The sequence below is a fragment of the Cyprinodon tularosa genome, unplaced genomic scaffold, assembly GCF_016077235.1.
Source record: "Cyprinodon tularosa strain WSP-4 unplaced genomic scaffold, ASM1607723v1 ctg999, whole genome shotgun sequence".
Taxonomy (NCBI): domain Eukaryota; kingdom Metazoa; phylum Chordata; class Actinopteri; order Cyprinodontiformes; family Cyprinodontidae; genus Cyprinodon; species Cyprinodon tularosa.
In genome coordinates this window covers 55,340-75,182 of record NW_024039783.1, presented here as the reverse complement: position 1 = coordinate 75,182, position 19,843 = coordinate 55,340, and the positions used below count along the sequence as shown (strand labels likewise).

At 38.7% G+C, this 19,843-nt stretch overlaps 1 protein-coding gene across 4 annotated transcripts in view; it reads left to right on the top strand.

Annotated features, from left to right (window-relative positions):
• The first annotated feature begins 2,006 nt into the window (after nt 1-2,006).
• Nucleotides 2,007-19,843, top strand: part of mfge8b (milk fat globule EGF and factor V/VIII domain containing b) — a 43,904-nt gene continuing 26,067 nt past the window's right edge. For all 4 annotated transcript variants that reach the window (XM_038276124.1, XM_038276123.1, XM_038276122.1 and 1 more), the window contains exon 1: nt 2,007-2,189. In XM_038276124.1, coding sequence (XP_038132052.1) covers nt 2,129-2,189 — 61 coding nt within the window. In that variant the 5' untranslated portion in view covers nt 2,007-2,128. The remainder of the gene's footprint in view (nt 2,190-19,843) is intronic.

The following is a 19,843-nucleotide window of genomic DNA, read 5'->3' as shown; positions in this document are numbered from 1 at the left end:
AAAAAGGCATCAATTGGGATGTGAGGGATTTTGAACCATTTTGGTTATGTTCATCAGATGACATTATGTTCTTCTTTAGGATCATCTGAATGCCTTTCCACATCCTCCTGGTGTTGCTGTCGTCGTGGAAAAGATCCTGGATCTTCTGGCTGCTTCGCTGATCTGATGGCACGTTTAAGTTGGCACGTGCTGTTCTTAGTGCCTCTTTATCAATAGACTTGAAAGCTGAGTTTAATGCTTTTAGTGATTTCTGAACCTCTCCATTCATCCAGGGTGGTTGGTTGGCCCAGGTGGTGATGTTCTTTGTGATGCTGACGTCCTCAATGTTAATGTAGGCTGACACAGTCATGGCATACTCATTAATATTTAATAAGTTGTCATATGTTGCTGCAGCCTTGAAGATGTTCCAGTCAGAGCATTCAAAACAGCTTGGAGTGTCTCCATGGCGCCCTCAGACAACACTCTTTAACTGTCGGTTTAGCCCTGACCAGCTTGGGCTTATGTGCAGGGGTAAGCATGACAGAGAGGTGATCTGATGAACTGAGGTAGGGGCGGGGGGTTGCTCTGAATGCATCTTTGATGTTAGAGTAAACCAGGTTTTAAGTGTTTTCACCCTGAGTTGCAAAGTCCACATGTTGGTAAAAATAAGGGAGAACAGTCTTCAAGTTAGCCTGGTTAAAATCCCCAGCAATGATGAAAACACCCTCTGTGTGCAGATTGGAGCTCAGAGATAGCCTGGTATAGAGTCTTCATGGCCTCTTTAGTGTTAGCACTGGGGGGCACATAAACAGCAGTGACGCTAACCACACTGAACCCACTTGGCAGGTAGAACGGCCTGCAGTTAACAGTCAGATACTTGATGTTTGGAGAGCAGAAGCTGGCGACCGATCTAGCATTTTTACACCAGCTGGTGTTGATGTAACTGAGCTTTGGCCAATAAGCACAGTCATGGTTTGAAAAACAACAGGTTGTTCTCTTTAACAATCTTCCGATGTCTCATTCATCAGGCCCAGACTAAATTACAACTTTTGTCTCCCATTTATTCTGGTTTATCAGGCTAATGCACCTTTTCATCTGGCTCTTTATCCAAAAATAAACAGTTTACAGTTAGATATTTGCCTTAGATGTAATTTAGGTTCCTTTTGGTCAAAATAGGTTTTAAGGCAAAGACTATGTTTTGCTGTGTTCTCACTTAAAAACATATTAAATCTACTTTTTACTAGTGTTGCGGCGATTACATTTATGGCTCCGATACCGATACCCGATACCTGGCTGTGCATACCATACTGATACCATCTGTTTGAAATTGATAGGTGTGTATATATGAAGAACTGTGGACTACTTAGGTGTAAATTAATTGCCATCATGGCTTTGTCAAGCTGCTGCCTACCTTTGTGAAGCAAGAAAAAGACTAATACAAAGTGAATCCAGTAGAACTTTTTATGGCCTACCTGGAATGGGTGACAATAGTTGAATAAACTTTTGGCTCTCAAAATGTTATCGGTGCCCTATTTGTCGGTACTGGCTGATACCGATACGACCATTTTAGAACCAATTTTGAAAGGCTACTACTTTAACAAAAATATTAAATGAAATATACTTTATAGGAGTTCTCCATTAAACTAAACAATTTTTGTTTTTTAATAAACCTAAATTGTTTAAGGTAATAGTTTCCACCCCATGTAATTGTACAGTTTATGAAGTGGCTAAAGATTTAAAAGGCTATACTGTGATTGAATTACACACAGAAGAACCTTATGTACTGAATTAGGTGACTTTCAAATGTAAAAGCAAATCACTAAAGCCACCATTATTATTGTTGTCATTAAATGGTAAAACTGAAACAGCTAATTTCCCCTGAAAGCCTTGGTTTCAAGGTTAATTCAGTTTGTATTGATTTTTGTTTATCCCTACTGAAGAAATGGGCGGGGCTATGATGAACAGGGGATCGCTATTGGCTGAGGACTGATGCGCACGTGCTCCTTCCCTCCGCCTGTTACTGGGAGCTTAGTAGCGCTCGAGCCCCTCAGTATCAGCAGCTTTCAAACCGCCGCGGAGCTTCAGCAGAGCTGTGGTTTCTGCTCACCGACACACAACAGCCTGTCTACGAGCGACAGAACCAGCGGCCATGGCGCCTCTCTTCCTCTGGGTGCTTCTTCTCTCAGGCGGTCTGCTGTTTGGAGCGAAAGGTGAGCAGCTTCTCCTGTTTGTTCTCAGCGGAGTGATGGACGCCGCTCTGCCTCTAAACTTCTTCCAGCTGTTCGTCCTGTCGGTAAAGTTTACTCCAAACTCTATTCAACACCGGATGAGATCCTTTTTTTAATATTAAAAAAGTATGTTCGGTTTATTTATTTATTTATTTATTTTTTGTTAAGCAAACAATTCGTTAATTTAGGGAACAAAAATCAAGGAATGGCGAGCAAATAAAGTTTTTCACCACACTTTTACAGAACATAAACAATTAATTTCTAATACTATCCGTTAAAGTTCTCCACATGCTTTAGAAACAATTTTAAAACATGCATAAGCCTTACAAAAAAACAAAATAAAAAAAACAAAACATATATCTGGGTTAAAAAACAAATGCCTTCAGGTGATTTTTCTGCATGACCCCCTTTTTTATTTTTATTCAGGCTAATCTGCGGGTCCTCCTCTAACCTCTGGCCTTGGTTTGAGTTTCTGTGCATTGAAGTGATTTAGGCCAGAGAACAGAAAGGCCTGACCCCCCCCTGCCTCCATTCTGCTCACCAACATACCAGAGAACAGGAAGTGGTCCCCCATGATGATGGATGAATGTTATGCTGTCAAAACAAAAATTAAATGATGCTTGTGTGTTTCCTGCCAGATGTCATTTTATAAAATCTTCTTGTTTAACAGTAGGGATGGTAAAACATCAGTAAATCCCATCTTTGATAAAGTTTAGAGTAAAGGAAGTGTCTGTGGAGGCTAGTGGGGTTTTCTCAGAGGGGGGCTAGAAATTCAAAATAGATGTGATCAAGTACTGAGTTATCACGCCAGTATGTTTATATGAATGCCAATAACAAAACACTTTATAAAATCAAAACATAATTTCATGTACAGGTTTACTTTTTGTCCATAAATGTTGCCCTTCTGAGGCTTTGTGAAGGTAAATCTGTGTTTTGCATAGTACAATATTAAGTCACAAGCCTAAGAAAATAATGTACCAGTTTAATATTGCAGAAGCTATTAGTCAGCTTTAGATTTTTTTAATATATAAGAGCTATTTATTTTTTGAGAAAGTGTTTATTTAAGAGCAACTATGCAAATTAACAAACATCAAATTAACAAACGGGGGCGACCAGTGGCGTTGGATGTAGGAGTTTGCCCTGAAATCAAAGGAATGATGGTTCAAGCCCCGGCTCTGACTTTCAGTGTCGATGTGTCCTTGGGCAAGACACTTCACCTGCATTATCTGCTGATGGTGATCAGAGGGCCCCGTGGCGCCAGTGCACGGCAGCCCTGCTTCTGTCAGTAAACCCCAGGGCAGCTGTGGCTACAATGTAGCTTGCCACCATCAGTGTGTGAGTGTGTGCGTGAATGACTGAATGTAGAGTAAAGCGCTTTTTCAACTCAGGAGACTTGACCAAAGTGGGCAAAGTCTTAAGTACAGGCCATTTACCATCTAGAAAAAGTAGACTATATTCTATTATTTTCCATGTGATTCCTAGATTGTTTATTCCTCTTTGCCTTCTCTAAAAATGGCGCAGATCCTGACGTCTGAAAAAGGAGGCAGGGAAACAGAATACAGCGTTAGCCTCGCTGCATGCAGCTATCCTAGTCTTGTAGCTAAACCAGTTCCTGGACGTTTCTTCTGCCATTTCTTTCTTTCTCTCTCTCTCATGGCTCTCCAACTCCTGCAACTCACCCTGTCAATCACCCGCCAAACGTCTGTGATGTGGCGGGAGGTGGTGAGCAAATACGCTTCCTGTCACCTCAGGTTGTAGCTTAGCTGCGCCCAGAGCTCTCCTGTCCTTCTCTATTGCAGAGAAGCTACTGCACATGTACAACTTTTAATGAGAGTATAGGGGCAAAGAGTTTTTTGCTCTAGGATGGAAATACGTCACCAATCTGACAAAAAATGAAAACAGCTTTACTTGTCATTGAAGATTAAGTATTTATCTTGCACATCCAAATAATATATATGAATATATTTTGAAATATTTTAAATTTAGAATTAAATTACATAAAAAAATAATGTATGTCTTAATCAGGGTCATTGGGTCAGTGGGTGGGAGCCCTAGCGCCATCTATTGGCCTGCCGCCTTTGCGTCTGGTTGTTTTTTTCCAAGACTTAATACTTATCCTGATCTGCTTCGAGAATCCTTTCCTGAAATGATGATGCATTCTGTGTCTCCTGAGGTGTCTTTTAAAAAAAATAAAATTGACAAAAACAGAAAACTTATAATAAGGAAAATGTCTCAGAATCTTTTGTTTTTCACTTTTTCAAATTTAGGGATTAGGTGTGGTGATGATTAATAATGTTTCGTTAATGCAGAAGGAAGCTTCCAACCCTAAAAGTTTGCTGAATTGCCAGGAAGGGCGAGAAATCTCAGAGATGTGTTCCTTTTTTGTCGAAAAACAAACAACCTGACAGCAGGGTTTACAGGATTCGATCCATTCAGCAGGTTGTGGGTTGCTGGTGTAGCTGCTGAATGGGGAGAAGTGGTTTTGTGCTTAGGCGTTTTTCCCCTCAAATGAAGCACTTATGTTGGCTAAGAGAACCAGGGCTAAAAATAGCCCCACATTGAACCACTAAGGATGCTGGAAAATGTGTTTGTTTTTTAATTCTTTGTCTGAAAACTAATCTGTGCTAAATCTGGCTCAATTTCACTGGGAGATTAAAGATACACGTTATCAGCCAGATAATGGCTCTCTCTGTGTCTCTGGGGTTGAATGTAATTTCCTGCTAATATGATAAAGTCTTTGCTACACAGATAAACATGCATTGGTGTGGATATATGTTTAATTTTAGGTTCTTTAATGGCTCATTCCAGGAAGAAGATGTTGCTTGGTGCAAGTTTAGTTTCTTTAACGCTGTAACGCTCTTTATCTTGCCATGGATGTTGATGTTTTTGGAAACAAATGATATGAAGGTCTAAAAGATAAGAACATTTATAAGCTTTATTAGAACCCTAAATCCCTGCCATGGTTATATCAAGGGTATTTATTTTTGCTGCCCTTGTGTTTGGCTGTGCATGTTTCCCTGTGTTGGGATGAAGTGTTTATAACATTTCCAGCGTGTTTCTGTGTTTAGCCATATTATCATCCCCCATCGATGCTCAACGATTAAACAGAAAATTCAGTGCTAAATTCAGAGTCTTGGATGAGTTTTTCCTTTTCTTTAAAGTGAGCTGCCACATTTTTACACTTCTTTTTTTCTATTTTATTCCAAAAAAGCTTTAAATGTTCAGATTGCCTTTTATATAAAGCAGATAAAAATTGTTCTACATGCTGCTAAAGTGATGTAATGAAGTCTGCTCATATTCAGAATTCAAACATCTGAAGATACACTATATTGCCAAAAGTATTTGCTCACCTGCCTTGACTCACATATGAGCTTAAGTGACATCCCGTTCCTAATCCATAGGGTTCAATATGACGTCGGTCCACCCTTTGCAGCTAGAACAGCTTCAACTCTTCTGGGAAGGCTGTCCACAAGGTTTAGGAGTGTGTTTATGGAATTTTTGACCATTCTTCCAGAAGCGCATTTGTGAGGTTGCACACTGATGTTGGACGAGAAGGCCTGGCTCTCAGTCTCCGCTCTAATTCATCCCAAAGGTGTTCTATCGGGTTGAGGTCAGGACTCTGTGCAGGCCAGTCAAGTTCATCCACACCAGACTCTGTCATCCATGTCTTTATGGACCTTGCTTTGTGCACTGGTGCACAGTCATGTTGAAAGTGAAGGGGCCAGCTCCAAACTGTTCCCACAAAGTTGGGAGCATGAATTGTCCAAACAGTAACTTGGTATGCGAAAATTCTCAGAGTTTTCCTTTTCAACTGGATTAGGTGCCAGCGTGTGAAAAAGCAATCCCAACATAATCTCCTCCAACCTAAAGTTTACACTTGCCAGAAGGCAGTCATACAAGTACGTTTCCTTTTTGTCGAACCACAAACCTACAGCAGGGTTTCAGGATTGCCGATGCATAGCGGTGGTTCGGTAGCTCGATGGGAGAAGGTTTCACTGCTCCTAAATGACACAGTTGGCGGCGGGCTAAATACCCACGATTGACCACTAAGGATTGACAATGTGTGTGTTTATTGGTTGAAACTAATCTGCTAATCGGCCAATTCATGGAATAATACACTATCGCAGATAAGCTCTCTCTGTGCACTGGTCTGAGCTAATCTGAATAGAGGCCACATAAGTTGGAGGTCTGTGTGATTATTTTCAAAGTTCTAAGCTCATTCCGGAATATGTGCTTGTGCAGTTATTCTTCGCTGAACCCTTTACTTGCCTGTTTGATGTTTTGGATACAATTGTAGGCTGAAGTTGCTGTATTAAACCCTAAACCCTTGCCATGTTATATAATATAAGCTGCAGTTTATGTGGATGTTTCCCTGGTTTGGTTGACAGTGTTCTATCAACATTTCCACGCTGTTTCTGTTAGCCTATTAACACCCCATCGTTTCACGATAATGTTTGTAAAACAGGTCTTGGATGACCCTAGTGCTTGAATTTATACACCTGTGTTCTATTGGAAGTTGATTGCCTTTAAACACCAGATTAAAAATTGTTGGATGGTGAGTAAAATCTCTATGCAAATTTAATGGGTACTTTAAATATGAAATTATTACATACTGTTCAATAAATGATAAGTGTTTTCAGTTAAGAGTAATTGCCACTTAGTCAGATATCCCTTTTAATTTAAAACTGACTGGCTTTAGGTATCTCGGTATCAACATTACTAGAACGCTAAATTCTCCCTTTTCTGCTAATTTCTCACCTTTATCGTCTAAAGTTAAAATGGACCTACAAAGATGGAGAAGTTTACCACTCTTTTTAGTAGGAAGAATTAACGCAGTTAAAATGAATGTTTCGCCCAAATTTCCTTGCTTTTCCTACCAAAAAAGTTTTTTTATAAACAATTGACCAGACTGTCTCTAACTTCTTACGATGTGGAAAGGCTCCCAGGATCCGCAAATCTATTATTGGTCAGCTCACATTCATAAGATCTCATTCTGTTTTAATCCAACCTCTCTGGTTTTACAGACAATCAAGTGGTCCTTTCCACACTAAAAATTTCGTATCAATTTAGGAGGCACTTCAAATTTAAGTCAGTATCTGCTTTAACCCCTACACTAAAAAATCATTTATTTCAGGCTTCATTTACAAATCCAACCTTCCTAGCATGGCATAATAAAGGCCTGTAATGTTTTAAAGAGTTTTACAAGGATGATATTTTTTGCAGCTTTACAGATCTCTCAGGAGAATTTAATCTCCCACCTTCTCATCCTTTCCGGTACTTTCAAATTAGACATTGTGCTAAAAGTTGTTTTTTTTTTTCTGTTCCCCCTCTTACCGCCAACTCAACAGCGGGATGAGCTATTAAATCATGACCCACGTAGAAAGTCACTCATTTCTAAAATGTATAATGAAGTTCTGTCTTTTGACTGCTCGCCAACTACTAAAGGTAGGGATTCCTGGGTCAAGGAATTGGACGTAAACTTAGAGGGTGATTGGTGGGACGCTGCTTTTAAGACAATTAATTCTGCGCCTGTCTTACACTTGTTCAGTTTAAAGTACTCTTTAGAGTTCTTTTTCTAAAACTCGACTGTCCCAAATGTATCTCAGCATCATAAATGCAACAAATGTCATGCCTCACCCTGCAACTTATCCCATTTGTTCTATTGTTGTCCACTACTTTCTTGCTTTTGGTCGAATTACTTGATGCCGGGCCAAAAATACTTTCTGTGGTTATAAAAGTCTCTCCCCAACATTGCCATATTTGGGCTTCCAGAGGAGCATAAGCGGTTTACTTCTAACCAATTATATATCTTAGCATTTACTTCATTACTGGCAAGACGCTGCCTTTTTTTACACTGGAAGTCGACTAAAGTCCCTCCCAGTACCCAGTGGCTCAATGACACCATGTCTTTTCTGAAGTTGGAAAAGATCCGATATTCAGCGAAAGGTAATCCTGATAAATTTTATGACAAATGGCTTCCCTTTCTTACATTCTACCGCTCTCTTCAGTCCCTTCCCTCTGATTGACCCCTCCCTTCCCCTGTTTTTTATTATTATTTTTTTTATCTTCTCTTATTTATTCTTATTGATTTCTTGTGTGGCTTTATTTATACTAATTATAGCTAAATTAGATCCTCAGCTATTTAGCTGTAACTATTACGATATTTATTATTTTGCTCTCTATATTTTTTTTTTAATTAGTTACTTTTCTAATTTTTTTTTCCAGCTGTGTGGTGTACTGTTTGTACCATTTAATTAACAAAAACACCCTAGGAGGTCGATTGTAAGCCTTATTCTCAAGTCTTCCAGTTGCATAATATTGTTAAGATGCCAATATGTACATATTGTTAATTACTGTTACTAGGGATGCACGATATAATCGGCCCCCTATCGGTATCGGCCTTAAAACTGAATATTGGACATCGGCCACCCCACCGATATTTAACCCGATATTTGATCAGTTTCTGAGTTTCTAAAGTCAAAAAAAAAAAAAAAATACTACTTCTTCTTCTTCCTCAAAAACTTCTTTTTTACAGACTTAAAAACTTCTAAAGACGAGGGAAAAAATATTGATACATTAAAATATCACAATATCTTCATATCCTGATATATTGCCATTTAAAACACCATATCAATCTCTTTTACTAATGAAATATATCTATATGTCATCTTAATGCTATGAAATCCCCGAAAATTCACAAAATTTTGCCATATTTTTATATATTGATATATTGACGCGGGTTCGATCTATTTTACTAACAAAATCTCACAAGAATTTGGAAAATATCACGAGAGTTTGTAACAGAACGATGAAATTTCATGAGATTTTGAAAGTAAAATAGATCGATACCGCGTTTTTTAATATCAATTTGATATCAGCATATGAAAATATATTTGAGTATATTATTTTTCAAAGTGTCAGAAATGGATAACAAAACTACTATTTTCAATGACTACTTATTTTTGTCCAGCTTTAACATCGGTATCGATATCGGTTATCAGCTACATGAGTTTTAATATATCGGCATCTCGGATATCGGCCAAAATCACAATATCGTGCATCCCTAACTGTTACCCAATGTGCAAAGGATGTGCACATGGACACACATCTCTACTGTAAGGTACATTACTTCCTAATAAAAAAAAATAAATAAAAAAATTGAGTAATTGCCACTACCCAATCTGTTGTGAACAGATATACATCCAGGTGTCCATAAATAATGCAGTTATGGTACTAAAATTACTTATTTTGTATCCTTAAAGAATGTTAATACACATCTTTAAAAAATGTTTTATGAGTTTTCTGAGACAATTGTGATGCTTTTTACATTTTCCTCGATAAACTGCTTCTGACTTCATCATGGGACATGCTCAGAGCAGTCTGGCAAAATAGGATTAAACCATGTGTATCTGCATTTAAGTTGTTTATTTAGCATTAAATAAACAAACATGCTATATAGTGTGGTGTTACGCACTATATAGCATAATGTTAACATGAAAGGAAAACATAAAACTCAAAAAGACTACATTTATGTTTTAATCCGAAGCTGAAAAAGTTAGCTCCCGGAAGTAGGTGGTGATGGTGGTCAGGAGCTGTGGCTACAATGTAGCTCGCCACCATCTGTGTGTGCGTGAATGAATGTAGTGTAAAGCACTTCAAAAAAAGGCGCTATAGAAGTACAGGCCATTTACCATCCTTTCTGACCGGCAATCTCTCCCTATAGCTCCTCTCTGCCATTGGATATGGTGATAATAGATGGAAGATGGTGTTCTACATACTCATTCCAATAGTGTGTACACAATCTGCACCATAACTAGTCATATATTTCACCTGTTAGCAATACCTCAATTAATGGATTAATAAATAAATTGATTAATAAATGGATTAATATCGATTAATCGATTTTAATAAGAATGCAGTCAATTCTTAACTGGTTATCCAGACTCTAAACCTGCTATTTGCTGAAACATCCCACTTAGAGAATTATTTAAGCTAAAATTTGTAAAAAAAGAAATAGATTTTGGTTTTAAAGAATTACTAAGTAGTAGCCTAATAAAGATTGCGTTAGTAAGAGGATTGAGGGGTCTCTCATTGCTACCTGACGATGCCTACACCTTCAACTGTCAGTACCACCAGTCCGGTGTCAGTCTGAGACCTCTTTCCTACTGCAACCATTGGGCTAACATGGGTCGACCTGCTAGCAATCGGCATTTGGCTCCCTTCCTACAGGCAAAACAAGCTGGGTCTAACCCCTTGCTGGCAGCTGAGTGGCCTCTGTTCCCCTGTGGCTGCGTGTCTGACACCATCCGGCTGTGTTAGTGTTGATGATGTCACCAGTGCGACAGAAATCAAGGAAGTAAACAATGGAGAGCAACATGTAAGGAAGCCAGAGTGTAGTCGGTGTGCTTTATTGTTTCTCTCTATCATCTGTCTTAATCCCTCTCACCAGAGCTGCTCCATGTTTATTGAATGTGAACAGGTGTTTCTGCTTGTTAGGTCAGAAGTGACTGACGCGGTGTGATGATGTCTGTATGTTGTGCTAAATGGTGTCACATAATTTAGCAGGTCAACCTGGCTCTGGTGTTCCCACAGCATGCCGATCAGAGCCAAGGTTATTTTAACGCGGGTTGCTTGCCGCACCGTTTAATCAGAGTAGACGCGTGTCAGTGAGCTTTTCCCGCTGCCACTAACAGTCGGTTGTGGGTTTTACCGGGACAGGGCTCAAACATGAGAGAATTTGGGCAAGGCGCTTACTCTGGGGTAAGACATCAAACAAGGATCAAAAACCTATGCAGACATGGAAATGTTATTGGACTTGTACCGTATGTGCTAACCTCTGTTAGTGCTACTACTTTGGCATTAAAATTATCATTTTTTTTTTACTGTGCTGCTATAAAACATGCAGACGCTGATTGATTTTATGAGAGGAATAAAACTGTTTACTGGGTATACAGACTGGCACATATCTCAAAAGCGCAAGCTGCAGCAAAAAATGCTGATGTGCACTAGTTTACATTATTTATAAATTTGATATTGGGCATTACTACCCAGATATTTCACCACAATCTGCATTTTTCTAGCTGCTTTGAGAGCAATGGTGCCGTAGCCTTATGTGGGTGAATGGGGGCAGTGTTTACAACAGTGCTGTTTTCACAATGCCCTGTAGGGGGAGCACTATTTCAAAATGTTTCAGAAGATTGAGAAAAAATGAAATCGCTCTGAAACTCCTAAAGGGTCATTTCTAATTATTTTTAATTAGTCCTACATGTTTATTATTTAAAAACATGTTTTATCAACCTCTCAATCCACCTGTTTGCCAGCGACTGTTTTTATAGCGTTTACAACTAACGACTCAGAACGCATAAAAAATTAAAATGGTACATTTTTTACCAATAAACACATGTTAGACATCGATAGAAAACTCCACAATTCAACCACCAAGTTGATTTTATGGACACAGCGAGCACCAAAGCACATTAAACAACAGCAACGACAACATAGCTTTGAAGGCGTCCAGAAGCCATTTCATAAATCCAATCTTCAATTGTTTGTACTCCATTCATCCATAAGGGTCCTCAGAATAAAAGCAATCCAGCGTATTAGGAATAAAATATTCCATGATGAGAAAATTGCCACATAAAGCCATTTTTTTCTCATCAGAATCGTTAGCTGGTCATAACTAATGCTTAGCATATTTCTAAGAAGACATGCTTCCTCAAATGTTTAAGTCTGAACTGATGCAGCTTAGGCTGTCTTTTAGTTAGATTATTTTCAGCACCTAGAAGGTGTTAGCTTTCAATTAATGTATCAAGTATGTAATTTGGGCTTACAGTTCCTCAGTTATTTGCTTTTCCATTTGGGTATGCAAAATAAGCGAGGATTACTTAAAGAGGTTAATGTTTGCTTTTAGATTAATTAGGACAGAAAGATATTGCTAGATAACTCTGTCTATAAAATAATCTCTTTACTGTCAAGTTTAACCGTGTGTTTACGATCAGTGTGGTCCTCTCTCAGTGCCTGTAATGAATGCATCCTTATGTACGATGGCTTGGATCTTTAAAGCGCATGGAGAACGGTGGGTGTCAGTGAATGGTGCATAGGCTCCCGGCTTTGGGAATCAAATATGAATGTTCCAGTAACAAATCTGACTCATCCCATCTGCTTGTGTTGGGATTTCCCTCCAGGCTTCTACCCTCCTCATCACCAATGTTTGTATGTTTCCTAACTTCTGGGGATAATATATATTTTAGCTTTAAGCTCCCCGGATCAACATTTGATCTCATTATGGAATATGGTCTAATTTTAGATGATTATTAGTATACGTCGCCCCACTTTCCAATCTGCCGTCTTGAATATTTTACATGCTGCTGTGTGAATGTCATCACTGAGCCGGAAAGGATCTTGAATCAAAGATCACAAACTGTTCCTTCAAACCAACTTTATTTAATCAGAAAGCCGTGAAAAAATGACGAATCCAACATTGGCTTTTTTATTTGAATAAATCTTTTTGTTGTCAGCGCTTTGATCCCAGATCTGATTCAGCTCCGGTTCTATGGAGGAAAGTGTGTTGTTGTTTTGCCAGTGCGTGACTCTGGTGTGTATTTATAGACTTTTAGAGCAGGAGCAGATGGCTGTGCTCTGGAGTCGCAATCACAGATTATAGAAAGCTCACCTGCAGCTGGAGCCCTGCTGATCTCAATATTTAGAAATGTATATAAAACAGCGCTTTACTCTTCAATGCTCAATAAACTCATATCCTGTTGCACTTCCTTTTTCAACCCTCCTGCTGTTCTCCAGCTCATTTTAAGACTAACCAACAACCACAGGCTGCTTTAATGCCCGTCAACACAGCCCCTGACTCGTGACAGGGCATCAGAAACGGGGGGTGACACCACCCTCACTCCTTGGCTTCCTGGAACACAGAGTCCTGTTAGTTTACACGCCCCAGGATACTAGTGTGTGCATGGCGATGCAGGGAGCAGAGCGTGTTTGGTCTTTTATTTTTTTTATTTTTGTTTTATATAATACGAACACTGACCTACTAATGCATGGTAAATGCTTTTACATTAATTCCGCTGCCTTAACGCAGCCTCTGTTCTTGCTCCTCCAGCTGAAATCTCAGCCTGAGAGCATCACATGTTTTACCGGCTGGGTCACATGTTGGGTAACTTGTTCAGGTTAGGATGCAGGTGCTGCTTCAGAGGACTGCTTACTTTCATGGGACCTGCTGTCTACCCAAATAAATGAACTTGATAAAATTATTTATTTTAAGGATTATGTTTCATATTTGAACTATTATGCATTTCATCTTAAAGGTCTTTTTATTTTACAAATGTTTAACACCGGGCAAAAGTAACAGTTTCTGTTTTGCAGTGGTATGATCTTGTAATTTTACAACATATTGCTAATCAGTTGTTTCTAAGAAAAACAACTGATCATGCAGTGGCATGTGAACTTGGGTCTTGTTCCAGCAGGTCCAGATCTTAACTGGAAATAGTTGCTATATTACGTCAGCTGAGCATACCCGGTGTCAATACTTGTTTATCCCTTTCATTTTGTATGAAAAATAAACTTAAACAGGCGTGTATCCCTTTAGTCATGTACAAAAAACTAATTATTGTTTTTTGAAGCATATGGCGATCTGTCCTTAAATTGTATTTTTTTTTTGTACATGAATAAAGGGAGACACGCCTGTTGAGGTAGTTTAAAGTATATTTTTGTACAAAATTAAAGGGATAAATGCAAATCTGATGTCATGCGTATTGAATAAAGTTATGCTAGTCTGACTCCAGAAGCAGCTTTGCACCTCATTATCCATCCATTTTCTGTCACGCTTAATCCCAGTTGGGCCATGAGGGGTGCTGGTGCCTACCTACAGCTGTGATGGTACAACCTGGACAGGGCAACACAGAGACAAACAACCATTCACTCACACCTAAGGAGAATTTAGACAAACGAATTAACCTAACAGTCCTGTTTTTGGACTGTGGGAGGAAGCTGGAGTACCCGGAAAGAACCCCAGAACCTGGAACCTTCTGGCTGCAAGGCAGCAGTGCTACCCACTGCTCCACTTAGCCACCCTCATTAGTGTTATGTAAAAAAAACTAAAAAAAAAAACCCACCAGTGCTTTTATGATGTTTGGTTCAGCAGGTAAAGAGGATGTTTCATTCCACCCCAGGATTAAAAAGAAGAGGAAGTGGGCAAAGATTGCTTACTTGGCTGGATAATATCCAGATCCAATCCAGCTAATGGGGCACTTTTTTTTTTTTTTTTTTTCTAATCACTTTTATCATTTTTCAAATGTTTAAAAAAAGTAGTTTTAGCTCTAAAATATAAAAGCTTTATTGGCGTTAATATGGCGAGTTGAACAGATGTAACTTCAATGCACACTATTGTTACATTCTTGTCAAAATTATCATGTTAAATTTACATTTGTGTAAAGTTTTAGACTATAAAGGAAGAACATGAATAAGACTGATACAAGCAAATGTCGTTATGTCTCCTTGAACCCCAGCCGGCCTCAGCAGATGGCCGCTCACTCTGAGCCTGGTTCTGCTGGAGGTTTCTTCCTGTTAAAAGGGAGTTTTTCCTCTCCACTGTCGCTACAAGCATGCTTAGTGTGAGGGATTGCTGAAGAGTCAATGAGTCGATGCAATCAGCTGGTTTTCCTTAGATAGAAAACTTTGAATCAATCTGACTGGATGATCTGGTGAACTGTATAGTGTCTTGAGATATGTTGTGAATTGGCGCTATAGAAATAAAACTTCTATGACTCTTTTGTGGCATCTGCCCTCCTCTACGCTGTCGTCTGCTGGGCTGCTTGCAGCGTAGAGCGGGACAGAAAGAGACTGAACAAGCTAGTGAGAAAAGCCACTTCTGTCCTGGGCTGGACTCAATAGAGCTGAGGTCTTCAACAGGGGTCGGCGACCCAGAGAGGGTCCACAGAGGTACTGCATGGGAGTCGTGAAAGTTTTTGTTGATTAAACTATTTTTTTATATTCCCCCATACAATTTTTTCCACTAATTGAAATATCTTTAAATCCACATTAACATGAATTCAACAGACTGTAGTAAACAGATAAATGGAGGCAGAAGATGTCTTTCAGTCATCAATGCTCACATTCAGCGACACACAGGAGCTCTTTCAAGCTGGACACCGTTACATTCACAACACCTGTCCCATCAACCAGGAATCAGAAATATTTTAATAATCTTAGGGAGAAATTACTTTCATTACATTGCTATCTGTTATAGAGTGACTTTGGGACCAGTTTAATATAACACAGTTTTATAAAATATATATAATTAGGGGGTCCCCGCTCCATCTTGCCATAAGTTTGGGTGTCCTTGGCCTGGAAAACATTGAAGCTCCCTGCAATATTGGAAGCAGCTGAGAGGAGGGTGCTGTCCAAGCTTCCATCCACCATGGACAACACCTTCCACCCTCTGCACCAGACTGTAGAGACCCTGAGCAACTCCTTTAGTCAAAGACTTTTATACCCTGTTTGTAAAAATTTATCCCTGCTGCCATCAGACTTATAACAGCAGCACTATATCAACAACTTATGCAATCACTATTTTAATACCCTGTACATTAACCTGTTTTTTATGTTTAATACCCAGTGCAATAACTATATACATAAATACCTATTCATTATGACTATGACCTGGATGACTGAGAATCTTCATCAGCATAAATACCTATTATGTGACCTACATTTATTAACCTGTGCAATAACTCTGAGTAATAATCCTGTTAAATTAGAGACTACAGCTGTTATATATATTTATATGTGGACACCCTGTATATACTGTGTATATCCCCCATGCACCTATTTCCTCCTTTTGGCACCTTTCTTTTTGACTAGTGAGCCGATAAGTGAATTTCTCCACTGTAAGATCAATAAAGTCAATCAATCACTTTGTTCAGCTTGTGCAAATGTGTTCTAATACCAGCTTTGTACGTCAAAATAAAATAATAAAATAACTGAGTGATAATGAATCGCATGACAAATGAATCGTATGACAAATTTAAAATAAATTTATTATTTGCTTGCTTGTTGTCGTTTAGGCGACAGGCCTAGTAACAGCTGTCTTTGCTTTTTGTCTTACACTGCAAAAAGCCACTTTGATTTTGAGTGCATAATATCCAATTATCTTATTCTAACCATAAAAATACTCTTTCTATTGGGAGATCATATTATTGGCCAACTCAAATTAAGGGTAAACACATTTATTTTAAGAAACTTTGACTCATTTTTAGATTGTTTTTACAGTGTTTGAATTATCTCTGTAACGCTTAAGTACTAGACAAAGCCGTAGCTAATAGAAGTAAATAAGAAACAAAAAAAAAAGGCTTGATAATGCTGCTCCTGTGGAACGCCTTTTACAGCTATATCTCTATTTCTTGGGTCATTTTTAGTCTGGTTTTGTGGGATTTATATATTTAATTATTGCTCCGACTGTCGACGTCTGTGAATTTGGGAGACTCTTGTGGGCGTGTCCTGACAGATGTGCTGTTATAGTTCTCTAGCATTCAGATCCTGATTAACTTTAGCAGTTATCTAAATAAAGTTGGATTGAATTGGAACTGCACAAATTGGAGCTATAAGGGGGTGTCTTTATAGTCTCTTATATCTGGCTCCTACAGCCACTTTACGTTTCTGTATACAAACTAAACGCAACATAAAACAATGTCCCTCAGACACATGCCGCTTGGTGAGTCAGGCATTAAAATTTCAGATTTGTATTTTATTACCAGTTAGCATAGCATTTTACTTGGTTTAATTAATCATATCATATTCATTCATTTCCATCATCCTGACCACCTTAACCACCTCCGCTCATCCCGACACTTCTGTGTCTCTTGATGCTGCCCAGTCTGGCAGTCTGACATTTCTAATGCTTTTAATTTGGGGTTTGTCGCATTGAAGACCAACTACGAGAAATGCCTGATTTTATTGCATAATTTAAATGAGTATTGCTTCTGTTAGAATTGCTTTAGATTAATTGACTGTAAATTCCTAGTGAATAATGTTTACATAATGTTTAAATAAGTTGGATTTTTCAGTGTGAGATTAATTCAACACATGACTTCCTATAAACTGAGGTCACTATTAACTCTTTAATTTTTACCATCACCATGTTTCTAAAAAATCAGAGTTTAACAGATGTTCCTGGTTGCTGATGACTTTTTAGACTTTTTCACATTTTTGGAGATATTTTTTATTTCACAAATTTTTTCTTAATGTAAAAGGAGTAGGGCTGCAACTAACGATTATTTTAAAAATCGATGAATCGGACGATTATTTTTTCGATTAATCGATGAATCGGACAAAAAATATTTTTTATATTAACCTCTTTATTCCAAAATAAACATTTTAGACAGAACAAACAAGCACACAAGTACAGGTTGCTCATTAACTGTACTGGTGCAATATGAAAAATAAATGTTTGTGTTAAAACTACGCAAACTTACATGAGAAATGTAGCTGTACATCCACAAAATATAGGCTACTTTGTTTCATAAAGCGCAAAAAAAGACATTTTTGTTTTTAAAGCCCCTAAGGGGTTCAAACAATAGGCCGCCCCATTTCAACAAATGAGTTTTTTTTAGACTAGAAGAGTTCGGCCTTTTAAGACAGGAAAGTATAGCAGTTAAAGTTGCTACTTGAGAAAATGCTGAACCATAGAGATAAAAATAGCCCTGTGATTCAAATTATAAATTGTATTTGGAATAAAAATGAGAGAACTAGGGGTGTTAAAGAAAACATCCTCCAAAGACAGATATTTACATGGGAATGTGGCAAATATAATTAATTGACATATTACTGATCTTGCTGGATTTTATTCTGCTTTACTTCCATAAATTGCAGGATCTTCTTTACTTTATCTTTGCCAGAAGATTTAAACTTTAAAAGCCTTGCCCTCATAATTTGCAAGTTAATTTATTTATAAAGTAAATGTAAACGCTGCTTAAGCTAATTCAAATGAAATTAAAAGTAAAATAAGTAGCCAACCTTATCACTGTCTGTAACCTACTAACACGGTAAGGAAAGCATCAGATGAGCTACCTGAGAAACTAACGTTACGTTTCCCCACTTTAAAACCAAACAAACATGGTGGTTCCGTGCCATGTTAATTTCTTTTGAAAAAAGTTGCATGTTATCACTTTTTTCACTTTACAAAGCGCAGGCTATTTTAATTATTGTGATCAATTTGCGCCGTCAATTCCAGTGCATGCGCGCCTCATTTGCAGTCTGGACGCTGAGGCTTTGACTGCAGCGCTGAGAGGGACTCCTGCGGGAGCAGGGGGAGGCGCCCCACGGCAGAGTAAGAACGATGCATGCTTTCACGTTAGAGTCTCCAAAAGCCGCCAGTGACACCGAAAAAAAGTCGCCAGATTTGTCGCTAGTCGCTTTTTTGAAAAATAGTCGCTGGAGGGGTCTGAAAAGTCGCTGAGTTGGCAACACTGCACCTGCGGCGCTGACTCGCTCTGCCATATTTTTTTTTCTTCCTCTTTCAGTCAAGAGGCAGTGATGACGGCGCGGCGGATGACGCAATAATCGCGCGACACAACTAATCGATGATCAAATTCGTTGCCAACGCTTTTAAAAGTCGATTTTTATCGATTTTATCGATTCGTTGTTGCAGCCCTAAAAAGGAGTTTAGACTTTGCTCATGTTCTCATTAAAATGTCTTTGAATGAAAAGGCACTGCGTGGGTTAAAATCGTTGGGCCGTTTGTTGAGTCAGTTGTAATGACATCTTCTGTGGTTTTTACATAAAACGCCCTCCACTCTGTGCTTCATTCAGAAAAGAATTATCTTGAGTATTTCAGCCAAGAATAACTCCACCACAAAGCAAACTGCCAACATTATGTCTAGCCCATTTTTCTCGAACTTAATAAACAATGTTGTAGCTTCTAACACTATGTATTGGGTTTGGATCTAAATTGGCATTTCCAAATGCCCCATTTGTGACTTCCTTATGGAGTAACACCCCCTCCTTCATTTGGTTTGTTTCTGTGAGGGCTGCATTGTCTACATTTGCAGCCAGCTCTCTTTTGGATGGTGTTTAAATCTTTATCTTGGTTTGAGACAAACTAGGAAAGGCCCAGACCATGACTCATGCTAATTGGGAATAACACAATGCCCTCTGGAAATGGCCTTTCCTGCCAAGTATAACGCTGCATACCTTCCTAATGGCGGTCAGGGCATAGCTGGCACCACACTGGGTACCTTTAACTCTGAGCTCTCCTCTTTTCTTTTGTGTGTTAGGACGTACCCACAGGTAATGGAAAAAGCCAACATGCTTTTTTTTTGCAGTTGTGGAACAATGGATTTATGACTTATGTTATCTAAATGATTGTCGTTCCAGCCTTCTTTTTTGTGTAGAGAATTAGTTTTTTCTTTCGAGTCCGATCTATAAGGAACGTAGAGTTCCCCTGGAGTATAAACCACCCTCTGTTACAAACTGAAACATGTTGATTGTGAGACAGAGCAAAGTTCTGGTTTCCTGGGAAATGGGAATGAGGCGTAATCAACAATCTAGGTTACTGCAGAACACAGCAGCTTATTTTCCAATCAACCGAGAGTCAAACTTCAGTATTTGTGGCTTCTGCAGGTTTTCTATTC